Source organism: Sporothrix schenckii, assembly GCF_000961545.1.
Source record: "Sporothrix schenckii 1099-18 chromosome Unknown Cont43, whole genome shotgun sequence".
Lineage (NCBI taxonomy): Eukaryota > Fungi > Ascomycota > Sordariomycetes > Ophiostomatales > Ophiostomataceae > Sporothrix > Sporothrix schenckii.
Genome location: NW_015971144.1, coordinates 1130391 through 1156073, shown reverse-complemented (window position 1 = coordinate 1156073; position 25683 = coordinate 1130391). Strand labels below are relative to the sequence as shown.

General features: G+C 54.2%; 9 protein-coding genes across 9 annotated transcripts; 5 read left to right on the top strand and 4 right to left on the bottom strand.

Moving 5' to 3' along the window:
• On the bottom strand, window positions 1-1258 carry SPSK_02556 (transcription factor C subunit 7; the record flags this gene model as incomplete). The annotated part of the gene is made up of 2 exons (XM_016729425.1): window positions 1-1167; window positions 1223-1258. The coding sequence occupies 2 exons, from the start codon at window positions 1256-1258 to the stop codon at window positions 1-3; spliced, it is 1203 nt and encodes a 400-aa protein (XP_016589107.1).
• Window positions 1259-1648: 390 nt separating this feature from the next.
• On the bottom strand, window positions 1649-4646 carry SPSK_02206 (TBC domain protein; the record flags this gene model as incomplete). The annotated part of the gene is made up of 4 exons (XM_016729080.1): window positions 1649-3354; window positions 3427-4159; window positions 4231-4513; window positions 4624-4646. 4 exons carry the CDS (start codon window positions 4644-4646, stop codon window positions 1649-1651), a joined length of 2745 nt encoding a protein of 914 aa, XP_016589106.1.
• A 953-nt stretch (window positions 4647-5599) lies between these two features.
• Window positions 5600-7819, top strand: SPSK_02288 (serine/threonineeeee-protein kinase ppk6; the record flags this gene model as incomplete). The annotated part of the gene is made up of 1 exon (XM_016729160.1): window positions 5600-7819. One exon carries the CDS (start codon window positions 5600-5602, stop codon window positions 7817-7819), a length of 2220 nt encoding a protein of 739 aa, XP_016589105.1.
• A 373-nt stretch (window positions 7820-8192) lies between these two features.
• SPSK_02817 (uncharacterized protein) lies at window positions 8193-8636 on the bottom strand (the record flags this gene model as incomplete). The annotated part of the gene is made up of 1 exon (XM_016729680.1): window positions 8193-8636. The coding sequence occupies one exon, from the start codon at window positions 8634-8636 to the stop codon at window positions 8193-8195; it is 444 nt and encodes a 147-aa protein (XP_016589104.1).
• Window positions 8637-10617: 1981 nt separating this feature from the next.
• Window positions 10618-11885, top strand: SPSK_02555 (kh domain protein RNA-binding protein; the record flags this gene model as incomplete). Its single annotated transcript, XM_016729424.1, has 3 exons — window positions 10618-11008; window positions 11092-11678; window positions 11745-11885. 3 exons carry the CDS (start codon window positions 10618-10620, stop codon window positions 11883-11885), a joined length of 1119 nt encoding a protein of 372 aa, XP_016589103.1.
• Window positions 11886-13576: 1691 nt separating this feature from the next.
• Window positions 13577-15006, top strand: SPSK_02490 (solute carrier family 35 (UDP-galactose transporter), member B1; the record flags this gene model as incomplete). Its single annotated transcript, XM_016729359.1, has 2 exons — window positions 13577-13818; window positions 13890-15006. The coding sequence occupies 2 exons, from the start codon at window positions 13577-13579 to the stop codon at window positions 15004-15006; spliced, it is 1359 nt and encodes a 452-aa protein (XP_016589102.1).
• Window positions 15007-15992: 986 nt separating this feature from the next.
• Window positions 15993-19010, bottom strand: SPSK_02205 (tyrosine-protein phosphatase; the record flags this gene model as incomplete). The annotated part of the gene is made up of 1 exon (XM_016729079.1): window positions 15993-19010. The coding sequence occupies one exon, from the start codon at window positions 19008-19010 to the stop codon at window positions 15993-15995; it is 3018 nt and encodes a 1005-aa protein (XP_016589101.1).
• A 59-nt stretch (window positions 19011-19069) lies between these two features.
• Window positions 19070-19477, top strand: SPSK_02824 (uncharacterized protein; the record flags this gene model as incomplete). Its single annotated transcript, XM_016729687.1, has 1 exon — window positions 19070-19477. One exon carries the CDS (start codon window positions 19070-19072, stop codon window positions 19475-19477), a length of 408 nt encoding a protein of 135 aa, XP_016589100.1.
• A 62-nt stretch (window positions 19478-19539) lies between these two features.
• SPSK_02874 (uncharacterized protein) lies at window positions 19540-19788 on the top strand (the record flags this gene model as incomplete). The annotated part of the gene is made up of 1 exon (XM_016729736.1): window positions 19540-19788. The coding sequence occupies one exon, from the start codon at window positions 19540-19542 to the stop codon at window positions 19786-19788; it is 249 nt and encodes an 82-aa protein (XP_016589099.1).
• Window positions 19789-25683: the final 5895 nt, after the last annotated feature.

Here is a 25683-nt window from a genome sequence, read left to right as displayed (position 1 = left end):
CTACAGTTGATAAACCAGCAGAGCACGAACAAAAGGCAGAAACAGAGGCAGAGACAGACACGCCAAAAAGAAGGGCAAGACAGAAACGGCGCCCGAACGAATGAAGAACCGCAAGAACAACATAGGCAAGACAGAAGGACTAGGGAAAGGGGCGACCCACCATCCGCGTTCCTCGCCCTCGCTGAGGAAGCTACAGTCGCAGTTCACAACGCAGTCCCAGCCGCCGCCAACGCCCTGGCCGCCTATCCATGCCTCGCCTGCCAGCGTATGAAACTGATCGTCCCATGGTGGCACGTGGCCGCGCAGTGTCGATGGTGATGGCGGTGGTAGCGGATGTCGTGACTGTAGTGATTGCAGCGACGATACATTCCGGTGCTGAGGATGTGGGTATTGGCGATGCTGTTGTCCTGGCAGCTGTTGCTGTTGCTGCGGCTGTTGCCGTTGCTGTTTTTGTTTCTGTTGCTGCTGCTCAGACTGCGACTGCAAGGTCCTCCGCCGAAACACACTCAGCCCGCACGTAAATGCGCCAAAGTCTTCCGTCTCGACGTCGTCCGGCACCTGTCCCGTCAGCACACGGCCCATCGCAATAATCGTCGCCGCGTGCGAACAGACGACAATCGCGCGCACGCCCTCGGCGTCGCACTGCCGCACAATGTGGCCCAGGGTCGCCGCTACGCGCGCGTGCAGCTGTGCCATGGACTCGCCGTTCCGGAGCGGGACCACGCCCGAACCCTGCCCGCGCGACTCGTAGCCCAGATCGATCCAGGGAAAGAAGTCGTCGTGCAGCTCCTTAAGCGGTGCGGGCTGCGGCTGGTCAAAGGGCGCCGGGCCAAACCAGTCGACGAGGCCTGAGTCGCAGCGGACAGCCCATCGCGGGGGAGGTGGCAATGGGCCTTGGCCATGACCGTGTCCATAGTAGGTGGGTGTAGGCTTCCCCGCAACAATCTCGACAAACGGCTGGATCGTCTGCAGACAGCGGTAGTACGGACTGCTGTAAATGCGCTCAGCGGGCACGGGCATGGCACTGCTGGCCAGATGGGCGCCCAGCTCGCGAGACTGGTCAACGCCATGCGATGTCAAGGCCGGATCGGCCGGGATGCCCGTCGGAGAGGGTACAAACGCTGTGTAATCACCCGTCTTGGGGTTGACCACCCAGTTTGAGCGAAACTGCAGACAGTCAGTATATTCACAATTTCCGTATCAATAGCCAGCCTTCACGTACACCATGGCGAGCCACGTAAATATATTCGAGAGGCATCTTGACTGAAAGTCGATAAGGGATTGAGATGCCGAGTGGCAACGGAGAAGGAGTAAGGAGAGGAGAAGGAATAATGCTTCCACCTCGATAACATGGCGTTTTTCTCCAATATACTCAGTATAAAGCAGAAACGTAACTGATACGAATCCTGTCAAATACCAATTACAACAAAGACGTTGCAGTTGGTGATGTTGAAGTCGGAGCTACTGCCTCGGCTTCCAAGTCGTCACGTGGTTGGTCGACCTGCTGTCATGTGACTTTAACTTCACGTCGCTCTCTACGTACCAAGAAGCGCGATAAATGTAGGATATCATCTCTTTACCGCTTTATATAATGTTATAGATACAAGCCACGCCTAAGTGTTACACGTAAAACGACACCGCAAATGCCCTACTCGCCATCCTTCTTTGGCAATGCGCGACGCAGCGGCTCAAGCCCAAAGATCTCGTCGGTGGTCACCGGTCGAGGCCGACCGTCCGACGAACCATCCATATTTGTATCCGCAAGAGGATCATCGTCACCGCTACCACCTAAAGGTGACTGGTTGATCACCTCGCCGAACAAAAAGGCGTGCCGTGTCCGGCTCGCTGCATTAGGCCGTGGTGGCTTCTTGGGTGGAGAAGACGAACGCGCCCCGTCGTCGTGGTGGCCACCGCCGTTGTTGTTAGCAAGACTGCTAGCGGTATCACCAGGTTCCAACATCCACGAAAACGAGGACTGGGCTAGAGTTGAGCGAGTCGGGATCGTGTGCGGCTGCTGCTGGTCCGCAGGCGGCGGCGTTGGTTGCTTTGGTTGTGACTGCTGCAGTGGCTGCGAAGGCGGTGCCTCCACCACTTCAGACTTGGGTGGTCTTGTCGGCAGAGTTGGGGCCTTCTCGTCTTCAGGGCCTTTCAATCCGCTACTTTCGACATCCACATCCATATGATCAGCATCGTCGTCTGCCGACGGAACCTCTGTCTGGGCCAATGGCGTCACAGGCTCACAGTCATTTTCTGGAGCCATGCTCTGAAGCAGCGGCGTTCGAGGTGCAGCGCTCGTGTCAGCAGCTGGTGATTTAGACTCTGTCGAGGCGGCCGTGACTCCGTGCTCCGGTGACGCCTCTTTCTCTGATACTGACGTGGTAGTGTCTTCCGTCGTACCCTCCGTCGGGCTATTCGATTGCGGTTCGTCCACGGGCAGGCTGAGCGTCGAGTCCTCAAGGTGAACTTTAACAAATTGCACTTTGGCGGCAGCCAGCTCCACCTCTTCCAGCCACTTCTGCCACTGCTGTTCCTGCTCCTCCCATGCCACCGCCTTGTCTGTCTCATTTTTCTCTTCACCGGGCACGCCAGCGGCCGGCTTTGGAGGTGCTGCCCGTGCCACAGTCTTCAGAGTTGTCACCGTCTCATCAAGCATCTTGGCCAGCTGCTGGTTTCGTTGCTCCAGCTCCGTCATGATGCGCATGGCCTGGCCATAGGAAATACGCTTGCCGTCTGGTGTTGGAGAGAACAGCGATGCGATGCCCTTTCCATCGCCGCCAGGGACACGGTTCATAGCCGCAGCTTGCCGTGCGTCTTGGTAGCTCTGGGCCATGTTGCGCTTAATTTCACCGACGGCGTCGCGGACTGCACGGTTGATTCCAAGTTTCTCGCCACGCTCCAAAACACCCTTTGCCGCGCCTTGGAACAGGGCTTCCATGCCTTCACGGCCCTGGAACAGTCGCGACGATGATGGTGATTGCGATGTCCCATCACCGCCGGCAGCCAAGCCCAGCCCTTCCGCAGATCCCGAGCCCGAGTTCGAGCCATGTCGTGACACACGTAATGGCGATCGTGCCACCTTGAGTGTGCGGCTCCGTATACTGCCCAGGCCTGCTGCAAAAGCGGCTGCTGGTGTCGTCGGTCGCGATGAGCTGGCGGGGGAGCTGCCGAGTGGTGAGAAAATGCGCGAAGGTGTACGTCCCGTGTACTTTAAAATCAAATTGGAACCTCCGGCTGCGTCGAGGTGGTCCCGCAGATAGACCGCGTCGTCTACAAAGGTGTGGGGGCCATGCGGAGGCTGGGGTGCCGGGTATTTGAGTAGCGACTGCAAGGCCACTGAATAGTCCGCCTCGAGAACTTTAAACACCAATGTTAACAAATGTATTCATGAATGGTCCATCGATAAGTCAGAAGGGGGCTTTGGCTTACGCTTCCAGCGAATGCGAAGCAACATGGCGACAGAAATAAGAGGGACAAGATGCAGTTTGGGATCAAAAGCAAATATGCTGTCCCACAGAATCAGATGCTGCTTGAAGGGAAATTCCCGTCCAAAAAGAAGGCGGATCCACCGAATCAAGAAAATCTGTGGTAGAATCTCAATATTCTTGAGATGGATGGCCAGCTCCGGATCGACCTTCATCAGTGTTCCTTCATGAATCTCTTTGCTGAGTTCGACGATGGCGCTCTCTTCCGCTCCGTCGGCGAGGATGGTCGAAGAAGTCGGTAGAGGAGAGAAGGGGTCGCCCGTCATCCCTGTTTCGTGCGTGCCAGTTTTGCCAGCCGCACTGTGAGTACTGCTCATCTCGTAAAATGCCCGTGCCTGGCTCATGACCTTAACAAACAGGGCATAGGCGTCATGCTCTATAAAGCAGCCGTCCAACATCTCGATCATGTCGGCATCCTCGGCTGCCGACGCCTCTTCGAGGCTGTTGCTCTCAATGACGTCCTCGTGGAGGACGTAGACAAGCGGTGCCAAGAGCTCATGCATACCCTGCCGGTAGCCGCCAGCGCCCGGGTTCTCTTTGCAGTACACAAATAACACATCCAAGATGAGCATCTGGATCTCTTCCTGGTGGTAGAATGGGTCGTCAGGGAGGCGCTGAACGTCCTGGAGGATCTCGGCCCGCACAAGCTCATCCCGTCGAAACGTATCCCAAGGTGACTAATAAGGCATCAGTACAAACGGTGGCTACCGCCAGGACCGTCTCTTCACCTTCCATGATGAGCACCCACCTCTGGGTCGTCCGCCAGCGGATCGACCGTCAACTCGGCCAGCTGCTCGGGGTGCTTGATGAAGCGCATGTAGGACCCGCGCATTGCCTCGTAGTCCTCACGGGCCTCGCGCAGAATGAGGCTGCCGTCGGTGGCCGAGTCCTCATCACGGAAGAGCAGAAACGTCTTCCAGCAAACCGACCGGCAGCCGGCCTCACATGGGCTGCTGGGTCCATTGAACTTAACCGCCCGCTGCAGCGCGGGGAGATCGCCGCCGTCCTTTTGTGTTTCTTCCCATCGCTTCCTACCAGGGTGTCAGCAAGCCCGTACATTGCAAGATTCGAAAGAGGCCCGGCGGCCGGCCAGTCCTGTGCGTCACAAGAGTCTCAAGTCACATAATTGACATTCTCATACCTGCTTTCGTCCAAAGTCCGCATGTTGCTCGGACGGCTGCCGCTATTGTCAAGAAAAGAGCATTCACAGGGCAGGCGATCCGATAGGCGTGGCAATAAATGAGAAACAGACAACGGAAATCATAGACGAAGAGAAACTGCGTCAGATCGCCGGGAAACCCGCTGCTTTTGTTTCCTTTCCGTCGTCCCCGTTGGAACAATGACGCGCGACCGATGGCTCTCACACGACAGGCTTAGCGGCCTCGGAGGTCGGTTTCTGGGTAGGTGCCCCGCTAGCCAAACGAGAAGGCTGGAGGTTGACGAATGTGACGGGAGGTGCCCCACAGCGAGCCCCAACGTGCGCTCTCAGCCTATCAGATGTCGTCAGCTACGGGAGCTCCGCGGGCAGCTCGTCCCTCGTGCTTGCCACGCCAGTGATTCGGAGCTCCATGCGTCTCACAACTTTGGACGGTAAACACTTTAAAAAAGGGAAAGCACGGCCAACGCTTTCTGTAACGCAGCTGCTTCGAGGAGAACATTTGCAGCTGCCACTTCCTGTCTCGGAAGGTGATTTGATCACGGCGGTCCATTGCCTCCTGCCTTTCCAAATCAGGGGCAGGGAAAGGCAATGCACATGACCGTGACTCTTTCCCATGATCCACCGACGGATACGATAAAGCTGTCTAATCTGCCAAAGAATGCCTTTCATATATTAAATCTTCGATAAAACATGTACAACAGTACTGCTGAGCTTTACATCATTTTAAAACTGACCAGAATTGTCTCTTCAGGCACTCCTCGGCCATCAGAGTGGGCCGTTTTGCTAGATCGAATCGCACGTGCCCCACCCTCACGGCTTTCAGCTCCCTAATTATCTAACTTGACGCCAGGCTTTCGCCAGGTTGACGAACGTCGACCTGCTTCTCTCTCATAGACGTTCCCACCTTTGGCGCACATTCACACCTGCCTCTAGGGCGGCACACTTCTCACAAGAGACTATGTCTGCGGACCTCTTTGCCCAGTTTGGCCCGTTCTCCGGCGGCAATCCCCCGGCAAACCAGCAGCAGGGTCAAGGCCAGACGCAGGCGCAGACGCAGACGCACACTGGCCCAGCGGCCCAGAAATCCGATGACCCGTTTGCCTTGCTCAGCACGGCGTTTTCGCAGCCATCTTCGTCACCAGTACCGCAACAACAACCACAAGCACCCGTCTCCCAATCCAATACACCGCGGCCGCAGCAATGGTCTTTTGGAGCACCACTGCAGCCGACCCAGCCGGCATTAAACTGGGGCAGCAGTGGCGCGGGCGCGTGGGGTGCGCCGGTAACCTCAGGAGCTCCGGCAGGTGAGGACGACGAGGATGACGATACCTGGGGTGACTTTGAGGAAGCTTCGACAGCAACAGAAGCAGGTCCACCACCGGTGGTAGCCCCGCCGACGTATCAGGCAAGCCAGCCAGCTGCTCCTCCGTCCCAGCCCCAGGAACCGGCACGAACGCGTATCGTCCGGGCGTCGACAATGGACCTCATCTCAAATACACTCGTTAATTTCGGCGATGCGCCAGTTACCAAGTCTCAACCGCCCGTAGCAGAACCGGCTACAAGTCCGCAGCCTCCGCCGCGTGATCCTTGGCGGAACCCCGTCCCGGTGCCCGCGCCAAAGGCGAAGCCGAAGCCAAACAAACTGGCCGATCCGAATGTCTTGTTCGATGCTGACGACTTTGATGTGGATGCTAGTTTTGATAGTGATGAGGATTATGAGGATGATGAATTTGGAGACTTTGAAACGGGTCATGCCTCGCCACCGCGGCCAGCAATGGCCACCTCAAGCCATTTCTCGTCTCGCCCACCCGCTTCATCACGATCTTCAGCTACGCAACAAGCAGCGACACCAGCTTCAGGTACGGCACTCGTCGATCTCTTGTCTCTGGACGAACCTGGACCTGCTGTGATGTCATCTTCGCTCCCTGTTTCTCAGCCGCACGGCACGTCTACACAAAACCGATCAGCTGCCAACCTTTTATCACCACTCAGCTTTGGTAGCACGTCCATGACAGCTCAAGCCAACCCACAAGCACCCAAATCACCTTCTTTTCAAGAGCGAAACCCCTTCCCTGGCCTCGCCGTTACAACTCCCGTCTCGGCTGAGTTTCCTTCGGAAACGGTCAAGAATCGCACACCATCGCCTGTGACCGCCTGGCCGAGCTTGGACGCACCTGCGACCTCAGCAGCGGCCAGAAAAAAGAGTGCTCCGCCGCCAACAGAAGACGCCGATTGGGATGCTTGGGGCGTTGAAGGCCCTGCACCTTCACAAGCAGAGCCCGGTCAAACGAAGAAGCTACCGGCTCCGACAAAAACACAGCCAAAGCCCCAAACGAAGAAGACGACCGCGGTTCCTAAGCCAACGCCAGTGACGTCCGATTGGGATTGGGATGCTGAGGAGCCAACCCAAGAACCTGACCCGACAACATCGACAGCACAGCTTCCACCGGCCATTGCCAATGCCGCAGCACCCAGTACGATATCCGATAAGACGCCACCGCCGACGAACGTTCCTCCGCCATCCGTGCTGCTTTCCTTATTCCCAACACTGATGGCTCTCCCGGATGAGGCACTATTTAAGCCAATATCTGCACAGCCAGTGGAGATTCGAAACCGCGTTATAGGCGACCCTAAGACCATCGCCTTCCTGCGCAACTACCTGCAAATTATTGTCGTAGCTGGCCGTGTCGTTGCTGGCCGGAAACAGCGCTGGCACCGCGACAAGTTTCTCTCCCAGAGCATGTCCATCTCAGCTGCAGGCAGCAGCAAAGGTGGCGGCATGAAGCTCGCTGGCCTGGACAAGGCACAGGGCCAGCGCGAAGATCGCGAGGCTGCTGATGTAGTTGCTGCTTGGCGCCGCCACGTCGGCAAGCTGCGCAGTACCGTGGCCACGGCCAATGCGGCCCTGGTAGCGGCCGAGGCGGCCGATCATAAACATTACCCTCCTCTCAAGATCCCGGAGCTGCAGAGTGCCACCATCCCTGTTACCATCGCCAAAAAGGTGCCCACGTCCACCAAGCCGTGTGTCATCTGCGGTCTCAAGCGCGATGAGCGCGTGCGTGGTATCGATGGCGACGATGTCGATGATATTTTCAGCGAATGGTGGGTGGAGCACTGGGGCCATCGCGTGTGTAAGAACTTTTGGGCAGAACACGAGGCTGCACTACGTTCACGGTAGATTTTGAAAGCGTACGGTACTGTAAGACGACATGGTGGCGGAAAATGAGCATAGAGTTTGACGTCCATGTCTTGGATATCATCCATCCGATGATATTCTGAATTAGAGCTACTAGGCAGGACGCACCGCATCGATAGAGTGCTGCCCAACATACCGCACATATGTACAACCATCAAACGGCACCAACAGCCTTTATTTCGCTGTCTCATTTAGTGTGCAACCGCAGAGTACTAGAATCTGATCAGTTGACTCCTCCTTCCTTAAATCGCGCTCTTTTGTCACCAAAGTTGAAATTTATTGAAATTTACCTCCGGGACGGTGGTCTTCTGGTCAAAACGAAATTATTATACTTGAGAGGTTTTGCTTGCAAACATTAATAGTATTGAAAGTGCAAAAGGTCAGCGAGGTGAGCACATGACGAGCCGAAATTACCCACCTGTCTTGCCGGCATGAAGCGGGACCATTGGCAGAAGGATGACGCGCCCAACAGCAAGGACGTCCGGTCGCTCTTTCCTACGATTCGCAGAACCGACAGATGTGATTGCGAATACGGACGCTGCAACGAGGCAAGGTCCACCCGTTTTTGAACAAAGCCGTGCGTCGTGCCTTCCCCGCGACGCATGCTTTTGTTTGGGGGGCGAGGGGAAAGCATGCGGCCTGTTCCTTCCTTGACGACGATTGGGTGGATTGACCAGGAAGCTGCATGCAGGAGGCAGGAAGTAGCACCGAGTCCAGCAAGGAGCAGCTGCAGTCCCCATCCATGCTCCAAAGGGTGATTCGCACACGACACGTAAAAATCCGCAAGTTTTGGGGGCATCTTGAGAGGCCATGCGAGACGATTTGAAAAACGGCCGTACTCTGGATACTCGCGGCCGGTCCTCCCGCCCCACCCCCCATTACCTCCCCCATCACACTCTTAGCTGCATTTTGTTGCGTCCGTTTGCTCTTGCCCCGTTCAGTTTGCTCCTTCCCTCGCCTGCTTGCCTTCTCTATTGTGTCTCTGAGCTCCACATGCGCTCTGCTCTTTCCCTTCTCTCATCCACATTCGCTACTTCCTCATCACAATCGAGCCATTCACTCCTTCCGTACTGTGCGCATCCGCCCACCTGCCTTATTTCCCTTACCGTCGACGTATTCTCCTCCCCAGCGGCCTTTTGGTCTTTTCCCTTTTCTTTTATTCTCCTTTCCCTCCTTTCCTCTCTCCTCTCCCCTTCTCCTCGTCATCGTTTTGCTCCTTCGCCAAGATACCACCTTATAGCAAACCCTCTCCGTACAGCACAGAACGCGGCTTGTTTCCCGACTCCATTCATCTTGTCAATCTGACTCCGTTGCTGTCCTTCAAAATAGCTCCGGCACTTTGTGATCGACTACCCATTGATCCGTCTGCGTGTGGGCCGTTTCCGAAGCTGCCCTCTCCACCTTGCCCGGCTCTGCCCCATCGCAATCGACAATCGTCGACCTCGTCCCGATTGCTTCAAAGATCGGTTAGTATCTCGGCCTGATGCTACCAAGTGTGCCAATTCTCATCATGTGTTTCTGTCAATTTCGCTACAAGTGAAAGCTAACAAGCGCACCACTTGCAAGGTTAAAAGGGCAAGCAACCATTCTTCGATCGCCTTGCAATATCCCGGTGTCGGAAACAGTGAGGCCCCGAGATATTCAATGCACTAACAAAATCCTTTTTGAGCTTCAGCCTTCGCTCCCGTCCATCCTGGACTTCTGGGACAACCAACCCCACTGTGCAAATCATCAGTCACCCTAACAATACCAGGGTCTCACGGACTTGTAAGTCGTCTAGTCTTTTGTCTTGCCACAACAACAATACCTTATTTTCACATTTGATCCTTGCCCTAAGCCATTTCTGCGCCTCAACACGCTCGCAAATTCATCTTGTACACTATCGCAGCGCCTGCCCCCGCCATTCACAGTTGACCTTGGCTAGACTATTGGGTCTTGACAGGCTCGCAAGGAAACAGCACAGCCAAAGCAGTCCCATTACGACTAAAGCGTGCTTATGCCTGGTGTCTCAAGCGGTCGTTATCTGTTCGCGTAGACTCAAAGTGGAGTCATGAGAAGGAACTTGACGTGTTTACAAAGCGGCATCTGACGGAAGCCGGGACGGCACTGCTCGTCATGTCTGAATCTTTCCCACCGAAGTGCTCCTATCGCACGTATACCATACCCTCAAAGATCATCTGCATTTCGAGGATCTTTGTTTTGTTTTATTTCACAGTATTTCTTTCTACTTTCCCGTCTCAATCTCATCCACCACTGGAGTTGCATTGTCTTTCATTTTCAAGGCCTATTGCTCCTTGCACGCTGTTTTATTCCTTTTTTTGCCTACCCTTGTCGGCTTTGTGCGACTGCTCCGTACTCACCGCTTCAACCAATCAAACAAGCCACTAACTGTCTTCCACACTAGCTTTTCCGTAGAAGTGCCACTCCCCCACCACTACCAGCCCACACAAATTCTTCCTCACGCGCCGCCAACAAAAACGTCCCCTCACTTTTTTGTTTGGGTTTTCCATCAACCCTCTTCTCTCTCCAACAAGGACAAAAGATAACTACATCCCATCTTCTGACCGGCATCACCCTCTCCTTCCTTCCCCTCTCCCACCTCCCTCCTCCCCGACCTCACCGACTCACCTTATTCTCCCTCACGTCTTCTCTATCCCGTCTTCTTTCTGCCTCCCTTCGTCTCACTTCTCGCGACCCTACGGCCACCTCTTTCTTCCGCCAACTTCCCCGCTTCTTCGTCTCACACCACCTCCCTCGAAACATATCCCCCAAACAACAAAATGTCTGCTCAAGATGGCAACGGCAACGATGTCGCGGACCTCTCCGACCATATGAAGATCGATGACGACCGCCTCGGCCCCGACGGCGAGATCGTCCCCAAGACCGACGAAGAATATGCGCAGACCCAGCTGACGTTGCGCGCGATCGTTTCGTCAAAGGAAGCCGGTGTTATCATCGGCAAGGCCGGCAAGAATGTCGCAGACCTTCGCGACGAGACCGGTGTCAAGGCCGGTGTCAGCAAAGTTGTTCAGGGTGTGCACGACCGCGTCCTGACCATCACTGGCGGCTGCGAGGCCATCGCAAAGGCCTACTCCATTGTTGCAGCTGCCCTTCTCGAAGGTGTTCCGACCATGGGTATGGGTGGTGTCGTCCAAGGAAACGGTACTCATCGTAAGTCGATGCGACGTCCCGCCCTTGCAATTATTGCCTGGATTACTCACTACATATATTTCTCCTTGTACTAACCAAGCCAGCCATCAAACTACTTATCTCTCACAATCAGATGGGCACCATCATCGGCCGTGGCGGCCTAAAGATCAAGCACATCCAGGATGCTTCCGGCGTTCGCATGGTTGCCCAAAAGGACATGCTCCCCCAATCGACGGAGCGCATTGTCGAGATTCAAGGCACCCCCGACGGTATCCGCAGCGCCATCTGGGAAATCTGCAAGTGCCTCGTCGATGATTGGCAACGCGGTACCGGCACCGTTCTGTACAACCCTGCTGTTCGCACCCAGAGCGGCAGCGCCCCGACCGTTTCGTCTGCTCCGTCTTCGAGCTTCAACTCTGCGCCGCGCGGCGATTACGGCAACTCGTCCCGTGTGACGCGCACAGGAAATGGCGCTGATTTCAGCAACGGTGGCGCTCCTCGTTCGAACAACCGCCGCTCTGACTCGGACGCTGCTGCCCGTGGCCCCCCCACGCAGGATGAGCATGGAGCTGAGCTCCAGACGCAGAACATCAGCATCCCCGCTGACATGGTGGGCTGCATTATCGGACGTGCGGGCACTAAGATCAGCGAGATTCGCAAGACTTCTGGCGCACGGATCTCCATTGCAAAGGTATGTTGGCAGCCAGTCCCGTAGCCTCGAAATACTCAGGTACAACAGACGACTAACGTAGATTAGGCACCTCACGATGAGACTGGTGAGAGAATGTTCACCATCATGGGAACCTCCAAGGCGAATGAAACGGCACTTTTCCTCCTGTACGAAAACCTCGAGGCCGAGAAGATGCGCAGAAGCCAGGCTGTGCAGTCTCCTGAGTAATTGCGACAATCCCGATTGGCGGCTATCCAACCCGCCTTCCTTCATCCTTGGTACAGCAAGAACCATGGTTGACTTTGTTGACGTTTCCTTGTATCTTTCCTCCGGCGTCTCTCCTGATAATATTTATTGTCTACTCGAATTCGGCAACCCTTCGACCTTTGATTCATCACCAGATCCGGCTTGCCGCGAGGCTGAACTTTTTTCTTAACGGCGAGCCCTCGAGGGCGGTACAAAAATGATATTACGACAAGGCTCATCGATTTACTCTGCGCGTGTTTGCACCGGCTAACTCTTATTTTTCCCCTTCCCATGTTCCTCGTTCTTTTGCCCCATTCACTGAAAAACTACGCCTCGTCGGCACGCTCCCCTGTCTTATTTAACCTGTTTCCCTGTCTTTGTCAAAGTGGTTTTGCTTCCTTTCCCTCTACCACAAATCGTTCTTCTCGAATGCTCAGTCGACATTTTACTACAGCGGTCTTAACGTTCTGCAATGGCGAAGCTGGTTGGGCATGGATGGTCAAAAAAGGGTGTTTATTTGTTCTGTTTTTAACAATTTGCTTACTTTGTCTCGGCGATGATTTATGATTTTTTCAATCCACCAAAAAAACAAGAGGAGATGACAAAACAACTCTCCCTAGAACGTTTTTCACCTCACTCACACTCCCTCCGGCAATTTTTCTCTCTGTCCGCCTCGCTTCTTTCGTCCCGATATTTTCAAGCTCCTGTTCTCCTAGTCGTCAGATATCTTTTAGGCCAAAACTGTATCTCATCGAGCACACGAGAAACATCCCACTCTCGTCTTCAACTGGTTTCCTACTCGGATTATCAACCCACGTTCTCATGCCAACCCTCCTTCTCTCGTCTCCGTCGGTCATTTCGCCTCAGACCTACGCAACACGCCTTCGAGCATGTAACCCCTCGCGTAGCTTTATTTCGATGGCTCTAACGAGGAACCGGGACGAGGTGACAACGGATAGCCATGAGCTCGCCAGTGTCTATTTTTTTTTTCTTGTCTCCGCTCACTCTCGATACTATCCAAATTACTCAAAATTTCCGTTCATATTCTGCGTTGTTGTTTGCCGGCGTTCAATGTACATGTTTACCTCGCATCAGCGGCAGACTCTCAAATACAATGGTCGAAACGGGCCAAAAGGGAATTGACAGTAATACTCAAAACGTTGCAGAAAAAGAGCCATTTCTACAGGTGACCGTTTTTGCGCGATGCCTTGTCAAGGTGGCTTCTGATATTCAATGTAGTGCGGAACTATCGTTATCAACAGAAGGCTACAAATAGCTGTGTGACCCACACACCGCCTTCTGAAAACGGCCTGAATGGCCACCTGGCTGGTTTCGTTTCTGCCACTACTTTCCCCCCCGAAACCTCAATGCCAGGCTGTCCGCTCAACTATTAAGGAGCTACCTCAAATCAACGCGCCGCCACGCGCAAAGCCTCATATTCTCGCCTAGCGCAGCAGCCCTCAACGATACTGTAGTGGCGTGTACATCTTGTCGCTCCTTTCGTCTTTGGTCTTCCGTTCTTCGTTGCTCGTTTCTTTTCTGTAAACTGGACTTTCGAATCCTTTCTTTCCGTGCGAACCGTATCGACACTCTCGGAAGCCGCTGGCGGTCGTCCTAGCTCTCTGCGACACACACTCTCCTTTAGTCCCCCTTCGTCCTTTTCGACTTCCAGAATGGCGCGCACCAAGCAGGCGGCGCCTGTCCGTCGCGAGCCATCATCCGAGTATGTCAGCAAGCTTGACCGGGAAGCAGCCTTATTGGCGAAGCAGCAAGAAGCCAACGGTCAAACTGCGACAGCAGCGGGCGGCTCGAATGGCGCTGCAACTGCCAAGGCCGGAGCAAGCGGCGCGTCGCAAAAGAGCGCCGCAGGGATGCGGCAGGCTGCCATTGCCGTGGCTGGCATCTACGGGTCTTTGTAAGTGCATACGTCCGACAACCAAGCCCACTGGGCAAACGTATCCCGACACATGCTAACCTCACTGGCAGCCTGACATGGGGCTACCTGCAGGAGAAGCTGACCACGACAACGTACCCGGCGCCCATTGTTGCCAACCGCGACCCGGCCAATGCCACCGAGGTCTTCCATTTTCCCGTTTTTCTGAATACCGTCCAGTCCGCCATGGCCGCCGTCACCGGCATGCTGTACCTCTGGGCCACCACGCCGACCGGCACGCCCTTGCCCCCGATCATCCCGTCTTCGCGCCTCTTGCTGCCGCTGCTGCTCGTCGCCCTCACCTCGTCCCTCGCCTCGCCCTTTGGCTACGCCGCCCTCGGCCACATTGACTACATCACCTACATTCTGGCCAAGTCCTGCAAGCTGCTGCCCGTCATGTTCCTGCACGTCACCCTCTTCCGTCGCCGCTACCCGCTCTACAAGTACATGGTCGTCGCGGCCGTCACGGCCGGCGTCGCCGTCTTTACGCTGCACACGGGGAGCCACAAGAAGAGGGCGTCCTCGTCCTCCTCCTCGGGTTCGGGTACGGGCCAAACCGCCTGGGGCCTCTTGCTGCTCGGCATCAACTTGCTGTTTGACGGCCTCACCAACAGCACCCAGGATTACATCTTTGGCGCCTTCCAGCCCTTCTCGGGCCCCCAGATGATGTGCGCCAACAGCCTCATGCAGACCGCCGTGACCGGCGCCTACCTGCTGGTCGTCAGCCCCTTGCTCGTGCACTCTGGCGTGGGCGCCTGGCTCGGCGCCGTCGACGAGGTGGCTACGTCCGCTGGCCGCGGCGTCGCTGCCGCGGCCACGGGGCTCTGGGGCACCAACCTCGGCAGCGGCGAGCTGGCCGCGGCGCTCGAGTTTATGCAGCGCCACCCGTCCGTCTGGCGGGACGTGCTGGGCTTCGCGGCGTGCGGCGCCGTCGGCCAGATCTTCATCTTTTACGCCCTCGCCACCTTCTCGTCCGTCTTTTTGGTCACAGTCACAGTCACGCGCAAGATGTGCACAATGATGCTGTCCGTGGTGGCCTTTGGTCACCGGCTGTCGGGGATGCAGTGGCTGGGTGTTGGCCTGGTGTTTGGCGGCATCGGTGTTGAGGCGCAGATTGCGCGGACCGAGAAACTGAAGAAGGAGGCCGCCAAGGCGGGTAAGACGCAGTAAGAAGGCGAGGGGGCGAGAACAACACGGAGTTTTATGCGAAGAGACCAGTGCATGGAGAGCATGCACCTGCCATTGCAAACAGTTGCCATTTATTTGTCTTGTGCACCACTTGGCATTCCCATTTCTAGAAACGACGTGTCCGCGACAACGGAGATGTCAACTTACATGTACATATAAATTATATTTAGAACGTAAAATATAATAGAGCAAGAAGAAATTTTATAAGTAAGCCGAGCTCGGAAGTGCGGTTCCTGACTGTAAGCTGTGTGAATGATGTAGAGCAATTCCGTTCTATTTTTGTGTTCTTGGCTTGTATATTTCCTCAAATATAAATAGGACTTCTAAAAATAGTGAAGTATTATTTTTCTTTTAATTGACAGGATACAACATTTACATTTTATCGCCCTTACATACGACGAGTAAACAAATAAACAGTAGGACAAAAAGAAAAGAGAAGACAAGAAAAGACAAAGGAGCGTGAAGGGTTATATGCGCAATGCAAGTAGTAGACTCGGAAGCACCCTGGTTTATATGTGCTGCGCACCATTGACTGATGATTGGTGTTTACATATATATGCCACCGACGAAAAGGCCTGTTTGTAGTGTTATATTCTCAAGCACCTTCAAGTACATAGGACATAATATTTTATGGTTTGTTATTGTTATAAAAGATAATGATACACTAAAGGTTTGGACGAGGTTTTCAGAAATGTAAAAGCCTGCGCCCTATTTGTCACCCTGGCTCGCCAGAAATATGAAGCCAGATCGGACTAAATATTGAACACCTCCCGTCCTGATACCACCACTTGTCGCCTTTCCAACCCCCACACCCCCCAATGGAAAACAAATGAAAGCTCACACACATAAAAGATGGACAACGCCAGCAAACAAGTAAAATAAAAACACCGGCTAAAAAACGCTCGCTGGCAACGGCGTGTCCCCCCTCCTCTTCTTAGTCAAGAGAAGAAAGGCCACTCCTTTTTCATTCATATGATTTCATCAATGGAACGCACAATAGGCGTTTCGCCCTTGGTGGGCGGGCTGCGTGGATCGTCCACCTGCGTGGGCCGGCCAAACGGGAAGAAGGGATCGCGCGGAAACATCGTCTCGCGTGGGGAGAAGAGTTCGTTGGATATCTCTTTGTCCATGTCGTCAACCAGCGCGGGCCGCGCCTCGACAAAGTGCATGCCCCCCGCCGACGACATCTCGGCGTACTGCTGGTGGTCGGCCAACTGGTCGTGCAGTGGGTTGTTCGTCATGGTCTCCGCACGTGGCGACATGAGCGGCTCATCGTCGTCCACATATGCGGGGCGGATTGTGATCGACTGCTCCGGTTTCGGTGATGGCTTGACGATGATGCTGGGGAGATTGAAGAATGACGTCTTGAAGGTAGGCGCAGGCGGAGCGTTGGTCGTAGTGGTATTGGTATTGGTAGAAGTAGTAGTGGTAGTAGTTCTAGTAGTATTGGCGGCGGTGGTCTTGAGAGGGTTGCTGTAGTTGATAGGCCGCAAAGGAGGGTCCATGTTCCGAGCTAGGATGCTGTCCAGGCCATCGCTACAAGAGCTACGCGGTGGCGGGAAGCCAGGGCTGAGAAGCGGGAATCCAGACGACGAAGGGTTCGAATGTGAGCTGCCGGGGAACTCTCCAAAGCGATGTGCGGCAAAGCCAGGCGAGGGTGGCGGGCGCATGAAACCACCACCCGTACCATTGCCACCACCTGGCAGAGTCAGACCGCCGCTGCCGCCAAAGGTCTGGGCCTGGGACAAGGGCGGGGCATTCAATTTCGGTGGCTGAAGACCAGTCGACGTGAAACCAAAGTCGAACCGGCCGAACCGCTGCGGGTCGCTTTCATCCTCCTTCTCGTCCCACGAAAAGCTGGACGGTGCCGAGGATGGGCCCGGCGAGATGGGTTCCCGGCTGTTTGGCGTCGAGTTGCCGCGTGGCCGCATGGGACTTCTCTCCGGGCTGTTTATTGTGGCACTGCCGCTTCCATTTGCATCCTCGGCGGGCAGTGGTGCGGATAAGGGCTCCTTGGGCGATATTTCAATCGCGTCCATGGAGAGCGCTGCACGGTGCTTGGTCGGACTGCGGCCTGGCCGGAGCCAGGAATTCGAGCCTCTCCGCTTTCTGACCTCCTTCTGGAAGTCCTGCAGGCAGTACATCAGCCGCATATTGGGGCTGATCCATCTACTCTTGGCTTGAGCCGCGTAGTAGGAGTCATTGACAGTCAGCTCTGGATTCTGGTACATGCCGTACGCGATGATCAGACTGGCCGATCGACTCGCGCCCTGTTGGCAGTGGATCAGAACCTTCTTCCCCTCCTTCGTGCGCTGGTCGATCGCTTCGCAGAGCATCATGAGGTCCTGGCCAATGTCGGTATTATGGTCCCACGGAATGTGGATGTACTCGGGCTCTTGCAAGGTTTGGGTGGCCTTCGGAGTAGTGGGCGTGTTGTCCTCATTGCCTGCCTCTGTCGCACCAGTCGACGGCTCGGCCAGCGTCAGAGACAATGCCGGCGCTTTTCGCTTGAGGCGGGACGAAGTGGCGGCATGCGAAGCCTCCAACGTGTTGGTGGTAGGCTCGACGACAGTAGGAAGTGTGTTCGGCTCCGTCACCATGGGAATACTCCCGTCGACTTGCTCGCATTCCGCCGCAGGCTCAGCTTCTTGCTCCGTGGCCGGTTCCATAATCGGGGCCAGTTTGGGCACCGCATTTCTCGGCTCGTTCAGCTGAGGCGGTGACAGTTGACGTTGCTGTTGCTGCTGCTGCTGCTGTTGTGGTGGGAGCGGGTTTGACTGCGCCTGGGTATGTTTGGCGTTCGACTTGAATGGGTTCTTCACCTCGCGAGCGACATTGATGACAACATCAAAGCGCGAAGCCTCTTCTGCTGTCGGCTCGAGGTACAAAAACACATTGTCATCGTAAATAGCGATCGGGCCATCGGGGTAGCCGGGCGTCTTCTGGTCCTCATTATTCTCGACCTCATGGTACGGCTCAAATTCGTACGTGGCACGATTTGCAATCTGCGCGCGAATTGGCGATTCCTCCTCAAGAATAGTGGCGTCCAACCCGACCGGACCAGCCGGTTTGGAAGGGCGCAAGAATTCAGAGAGGCCCGACTCATTGCGCTCGAGAACAGTGGGGAAAGTCATGCCGCCTGGCGGACCAAATGTGGAGGAGTTGAGCGATGACAAGATGTGTGGCGATGACGTCGAGTGCTTTAGCGCACGTCGCTGGAGGATGGGCGGAATGGCCAAGGATGGCGACTGAGGCACCTCAATTGCCGTGGACTTGACAAGGTCGTGGGTGGTGGTCTTCAAGCTGAGCTGGCTGGGCTTACGCTTCATGGCGGGAATCTGAGGCTTGATGAAAGATGGTGATGTCGGTTCAGAAATCTGCGTCGACGTCGGCAATGTCGGTGACACGAATGGCGGCTGGATGGACAGACCCTTCATGTTGCGCCGCCTTGGCGACGGTGAGGTCATGGGGCGCTCAAGGCCTTGGCCGCCATTGCTGTTGTTGCTGTTGGTGGTGTTGCCGTTATTCGGGTCAATGACTGACAAAGAGGCCAAACCAGTCGACATGGAAGCGAAACCGCCAAACGAGGGGCCAGGGAAGGCGGCAAGCGGAAGGAGGTTTATTGGTGAGTCGGGCGAGGACGACGGCGACGGGTCAGAGAGAGAGGACGAGTCTGTGCATGACATTGTGGTTGTGGGCGACGAGTCAGCCGACTCGGACATTTGTGTCGAGGTGCTGTCGTGATGGCGGTGTGACGGATCGGAGAGTGCCGGTGGTGCAGCGGGGCCCGTCGTGCTTGCGGAGGATGGGTGAGCGAGGCTGGACAGCTGCTTCTCGGCGAAGCTGGAGCTGGGGAAGCCTATTATTTTGGGATCGACAACGGTGACAGTGCTCTGGTCGTCCATCGTCTCGGCACCCAGATCGAAGACGGACATAAAGGACGGTATTTGGTCCTCGTATAATCGCCGTGCGGTGGCCGAAGGCATTGTCGGAAAGGGAGGCGGCAGAAGTCGGGAGCGTTGAGAGGGCGAGGAAGAGGAAAAAGATGGCCTTTGTTCGTTTGGGGGGCCGCTGGGTGTGCTGTTCGGCCTCGTCGGCAATGAGCCGGCGCGGTCGTTGGGAGCCTCCAGGTTTGCTTCCGCTGCGTCAAGACCCAGTACGCGCCAACCGCCTGGGTATTGGTGCTGCGACGGAGAAGAAGCGGAAGAAAGAAGAGGGAGAGAGGTGCAGTATTAAACGTGTTGCAAAAGTCGAGAGGGTTGGATTTGTCGCAGAGAGAACCAGTAACGCAGCGAACAATAAGGTTATTAGGGCGGGTTTGTTGGGTCGAAAAGAGAACGGCAGCGAAGCGAAGCAACAGTCGAGAGAGGGCAGGTTGAAAGACAAAGGCCGGCCAAAAGAGGAAGAAAAAAAAGAAAAAATGAGTCCAAAAGCAAAGCGACGTCTGGTCTAAGAAGAATCTAACACATTGTCGGTTGTGCCGTTGCAAAGTCAAAAGGCGGAGCGCCGCGGAGGATGAGGAAAAACAAGGAAGAGATCGCAAGGAAAAACGAGCAGAATGGAAAGAAGAATGGTAAGCCGACAAGGACGAAAGGGACAAAAAGCGGACGCGAGACGAGGCGGAGGAGAGAGATGGGCGAGCGCAAGTCGATAGTGCGTGCCGGCGTCGTCGTCTGCTGGCTCGCTCGTAGCGTGCTCGATGGGAGGGTTGATGATGATGTCCCCGGGGGGGAGAAGAAAAGAAGAAAACAAGTCAAGGTGTAGAGGAAAACAAACAGACGAGTGCAAAGAGCAAGCGAAAAGACAAAACAGGTTGGGCGTGGGTGAGTGTGTGAGAAAAGACGAAAGGACAAGAAGACAGCCAGAAAACAGATTTGGCTGGTGCTGGGTGCCAATGACAGGGGACAAGGGAGGAAGAGGAGGGGGAACAAAGAGAGAAACGGGGGAAAAGAGGCGGCGGGTGAGATGTGAGGCGTTGTGTGTGTGCGCCAGTGAGTTTGTGAACGCTGGACAGAACAGGAAAGAGCCACCAGCGCCAGGCGGTTCGGTCTGCCTTTGTTCAGCAACAGGAGGGAGACGGACAGGGGTTTGCCTGGGAATTGGAAGGGTATGTGGGTGATTGGAGGGTGGTGGAGTTCTTTGTGAAGAGGGAAAGCGCGAGCGACAACGGCAAGACGGAGAATGAACGAGGGTGGGATGGATGGCCAGAACAACCAGAACGACCAGAACGACGGCTGTTGGTGCTGAAGAAACGGGGGCCTTCTTTCTCGCCTGAGGAGCGGCAAGGTCTGCGAATAGGGACAAAGTATGTTGTACTCCGTTCTCCGACTGTTCTGTGCAAATGAGGGGAGCGGCAGGAGCGACGGACAACCGCCACGGGTCTGGTATGGCAGTCACGACCAACCACTGACTGTGCACATGTATCGTTACTTTTAGGAACAAAGGGCAGGTGCGATGGACGGGCCCAAAACAAAAGGATTAGGATCGAGGGTTCCAGGTCGAGGGCCGAACGTCGAGTGCGCGCGTGGCAAAGACGACAAGTAAGATCTGCGTCTAGTAGGGGAAGACGAGGGAGCAAGAAGGATGGCAGAAGGACAGTGCCTCGACTGCTTTGCATGCGCTCAACAGAGAGAAACAGTTTCAAGAGGATCAGGATGAGAAGGCGCAACGCGAAGTGAAAAGCGGGTCTCGCATGGGCGGTTTGGCTGTCGTTCCTTCTGTCGTCTTCGTTTCTGCTTGCCAGCCGCAATCGCCCTGTACGTCGTACGCGGGAAAGCCAAGGAAGTTGTCGTGTTGGAGCGTGCATGCTGAGGCTTACTGGTAAGGCGCCCCACAGTACTAAGTGGTTGTCCAATCAGCACCCACAGCGCCGGCGTCTGGAACAACCCTCCCCTGTCCGGGCGGCCAATCACCACGCGGCAATCTGCTGGAACAGTGTTTCGACTGGTTCTGGCGCCTACTAAAAATAGAACGTCCAACCAATGGGCGTCGATGCCCGAAATTTAAAGACGTGAGAGGGAAGGAGAGGGGCCACTATTAAGGAGAGGGACGAGGAGGCACCCTTTCCGTCGCCGCGGGAAGGTGCAGTTCGTGCGCTGGTTGCGGGTCTTTTTTTTTTTATTTTTTATTTTTTTATACCATTTGCATGGCGACTTGCCTGGCTTCTGCCTCGGACGGCTTTCGACCATTCAAACGTCCTTACTCCGAACGAGGCATCGCGAAGAGGACCCGGCCGTTTGTTGGTTCCGCGAAGTGTTTTGCAGCTTTTACGAATGTAATTGTCAGGCTCTTGGCCTCGCCCTCTGGCCGCGTCCTCGTCCCGTCCTCTTTACATGCGACTCGCGGCGGCCGTTCTGCTTGAACGAATACATAAATAGAGCCTGCGATATTAACAGCATTTGGGAGCCAGAAATAGACGCGCCTGCTCCTTTTCATTACCATTGCCGCCTGTGGCGTATTACCTGTTGCCTTGCCAGTCACGCTGTACAGAGAAGGTCGTATGCCGTCTATGCTTCGACGGGCCTGGCCGACGCTGAGACGCCAGCAAGACAAGACGAGGAACGAGAGCGACTGCTCCCATGCTGTGACATTTACGGGGTGCGGCGCAAGCGATGGCCTGTCGTATCGTACCCCTGGCTGTCGTCCACAACACAGCAGGCCGCTGTTCTGCCCTGCTAATCCTGCACCAAAACCTTGTCCTTGTCTGGCCGCTTGCCTCACTCCACTTGCTCGTCGCCGCTCGTCATCCTGGCCATCAACATCCTTGTTTGTTTCTTTACTGACCCGAGGTATCGACTTTTTTGTTTCCCATACGGAGTATTTTATTTTTATTTGTCTTTCCAGGATCTGGCCTTGTCAAAGAGGGCACTAATTTCTCAGTTCTAGGTCCGAGGTCTGTTTACTATTTTCATGTTCGTACGATGTATGGCTTGACTTGGACTGGGCAGGCTGGCTGACATGAATGCATTGCGACAGTGAGTACGACGTCCGTCGTAAGAGTAGTACTCCCGGCAAAATGTGCTTAGCTGGCCTCTGAGCAATTTTGCACGTGTGGTAGATTGCTGGATTGCTCGATTGCTCGATTGCTGTCATCGACCTGTCAATGCCATGGAAAGACCGCCGTACGATCTCGTCCCAAGTTGACTGTTTCGCCGCCTGTCATACCTCCTGACGCGACGGGGCCATGGGGCCATGGTACGCTGATGTACCCCTGAACGGAGAGGAACGTGAGCAAAAGAAGAGAAACCAGGCCAGTCCATTGTTCTTGATGCATTGTTTTGCGGGTGCTTCCCGGGGCTTTTTGGTGTTTCTTGCGTTTCTGATACTTCGTTGCTGGAACAAGAGCCATAAAACGCATACTCCCCGACCATGGGCTTTCCCTGATTGCCGTCTGCTTGTCCGTCTCCTGATTGCCTTTGGATATGCGACGAAAGGAGAGCTGTAGGGGGGCCCTGCATCGAGGACTCTCGTGCTCCTGACAACACGTTTTCAACATTCGATGCACAAGGTGACGGCAAACAAGACCTTCGGAAGAAACAATGCTGCAGTAGTCACTGACTGGGGCCTGGCCGCCCTCGGCCCCGTCTCCCCGGCCTATCGTACACATCTTCAGACACACCTCGGACGCACGTTCGTATGAGTACGATGCATCGTGTAATGAAGCTCCTCCTTCCTGCATTAAAGAGGGACCTCTGGGAAATGCGCGCCTTCACCGCTTCACAAACTGTGTATTGCACACAAGAGGGCAACAAAAAGTTTTGCTTAGAAGGGTACCTTCGCTCCCGTGTTTTGTCGAAAGCGAACCCCTTACACTATTACGCTATGACGTCTTCCATGCTGCACGACTTTGGGCTTCCGCTGTTTTGAATGGCATCGAATAGAAGAATGCGATGTAGACTATTGGTACGTATACGTATCCTTCCCGACATTAGAAAACGACACGTTCCTGGCTCATCCCAGCTGTTCCTGTCTGCCTAGGGAAGACGCGAACTGGCCCTAAAACATCATTTTACCCCGGTCAACGGCAGACACGCGACTCTCACTGTAACTACGATGTATCTCACAGACTGGGCCACTCTGGTCGTAGAGAATCGGCGGCATGAAATACGTCGTATGCGAAATATGATACCATGAAAATAAAGAACCGGAGACAATGTAGGGCAGCTGCCGCAAATAGAATCTTTAGTCGTTTTGGTTAAGATTAAATGAGAGAGAGGCGGGAAACGGTGGGCGTCGAATCTTCAGCATCTGGGCCCAAGATAGCCTTAAATTGCTTCAGAGTATTTTCCGTGCTGAGATGTGATGTAATCTAGTGCGCTGTTTTTAAAGACAGTGTAAAGATATTCGATCGCAATTTAAGAGAGACAGAATTTCAAGCTCCATGTTTGATTTTGTCATCTTCGTTCCACTCACTCAAAGCAAAACGACGCCTCAAAAACAGTAGATGCCGCCAACTCTGAAAGCGGCAAGGCTGTGCTTCTTGTCTGGACTTTCTCTTCGATTTAATATCCACTCTGGCGCCCCGAGCCTCCAAGTGCCCCTTGTTGTGTGTGCCTCCAAATATAACAGGGTCGACCAAAACAACGTTTGCCCCGGACAAAATCTGAAACGCAGCCAATTTGGCTTGCTTCCCACCCATTTTTTTCCCTTTCTTGAGATGTAGGAGGAAGGGTCCAGATTGGATCCACCCGCACGGGCAGGGCCAGCATTTGTGCGCTCTCACATGTCCTCGATCTTTTGAATTATTTTCAAGCATCGCTACCTTTGCCTTACTGGTTTATTTGAAGTTTTATTTTGGTGACGATTTCTTTGGCAACGTCTTTTGGTGCCCGAGCTCCGAAACCGCTAGCGTTCCCGGGATGACTTTACACTGTGGAATCTAGCTAGCAAGTTCAGGACATGGCTCCGTTCAGGGTCTACGATGTATGTACGACGTATGTCGTAATACCTCCGTAAACTAAAACGAAATACCCACAATTTATCTCCCGTATTGCTCCGTATTGTGTAGATACATACAAAAAACACATATGGATGGAAATGTCAAAGATTGTGAAATAGATAAAAACAAAACGACCTGGAGATATGCAGGGCTTCAGCTGCGCCGGGGGAGGGAAGAGGAGGATTGTGCATGGATGGAGACCTGTCGAAAAAGGCAAAAATAGAAAGTTGACAGAAAACAAAAGTTGAAACAAAAGAAACGACAAAAAACAAATTCGACTGCAACCTACCCATGTAGCCAATTTGACGAGCAGGAGAGAGGCCGAGTGCTGCATGAGAATGTAAACAAAGACAGATTAAAGAAAATAAATAGCGAAACGTGATAGAAAAGCAATTGTGGACAGCACCGCGGACTAGACGGGCCTCGCCCCCGTTGTACGTTCTGCTATCCGTGTCGGCCTGTCAACTTCATACAGAATGAAGTGGTACAAATATCTCGCAGTTCAGTAATGTCTTTGCTGATATAACACGGCCGGGATACCGAACTCGGACATGGCTACGAGCCTCCGTCGGGGTATAAATGCCGTCTCTCGTGCCTTGATGAGAACACGAAACCTGTATTATTGAGACCGAACAAAACGCATTGCAGAAAGAATGGTCGCAAAGTTTGAGTTTCGAACGGCAGGCATCGACCCAGGCACAGGCAACGAAGACATGACAGTGGAGCACAGGTGTCATATGATGCAGGCAGAATAAAAACCGCGAAAGTAAACAAATGCGAGTTGGTCTCCTACATACCTGGAACCCGTCACAGACAGATTGCCGGGTGGGCGGGAAGCGAGTGCAGTTACCGTATAGGAGGTATCGGTATCTGTCTTTCCCCCATTTTGATGTAAACAACAGACACCTGGGTAAAATGAAATCCAAATAGACGTGTAAACGGTTCAGAGAGATATTAGTAAATTAAGAATGGGGAAAGGGGAAATTGTATAACCGGCAGAATACAAATACCACGAGATGAGGTATATCACAGGGCTGGCAATTAATACGACGCCGACGATATGATAAAATAAACGGGCAACAGATAAACATTCTGCAACAGCCGTCTCGGCAACGTAAATGACACGGCAAGAGAAGGCTGAAGCTTGTTATGCGGGTGAAAATTCAAAACGAACTGTGCCTTTTTCTTGTTCTTTGTCGTCCCCCCACGCACACCCATCGAGATCTCGATATCCCAATGTTGAATTCCGTGTTCGTTACGCAAGTTCGACCACTGCCTCGCCTGGTCAACGCAGCTCCATGCCGTCCCGGCTTGAACGAACACCATTGGGGAAGGAGGTGATACATGGAGACTGATTTGCATATTCACGTAGTCAAGTTTCGAAAGAGATAAGATGGTAAGTGTGTAGTCGAAGCAAGCCTTGGTGACATGCAAGGCGACTAGGTCCACGGATATATTCCGTATGCTTAAAAAAGAGAAGAGCACATGCGGTTGTAGTTTCCCAATTCCCGAAAGGCTAGAACCCGGAACCGTGGACAAGGTTCCTGGTTCAGGCACGTGTGCATGTGAAATATATCGAATTTTTCTTTCTCGCCATGGCCGACCAACTCTGGCTTGTCTGTTGCCTTGTGCCAGCATGGCTGTGAGTGTTTGAGCCAGAGGAACAACTCATAACTGTACACAAGCCGGCCACATTGATTTCAGTCTACTTTTCCACACCG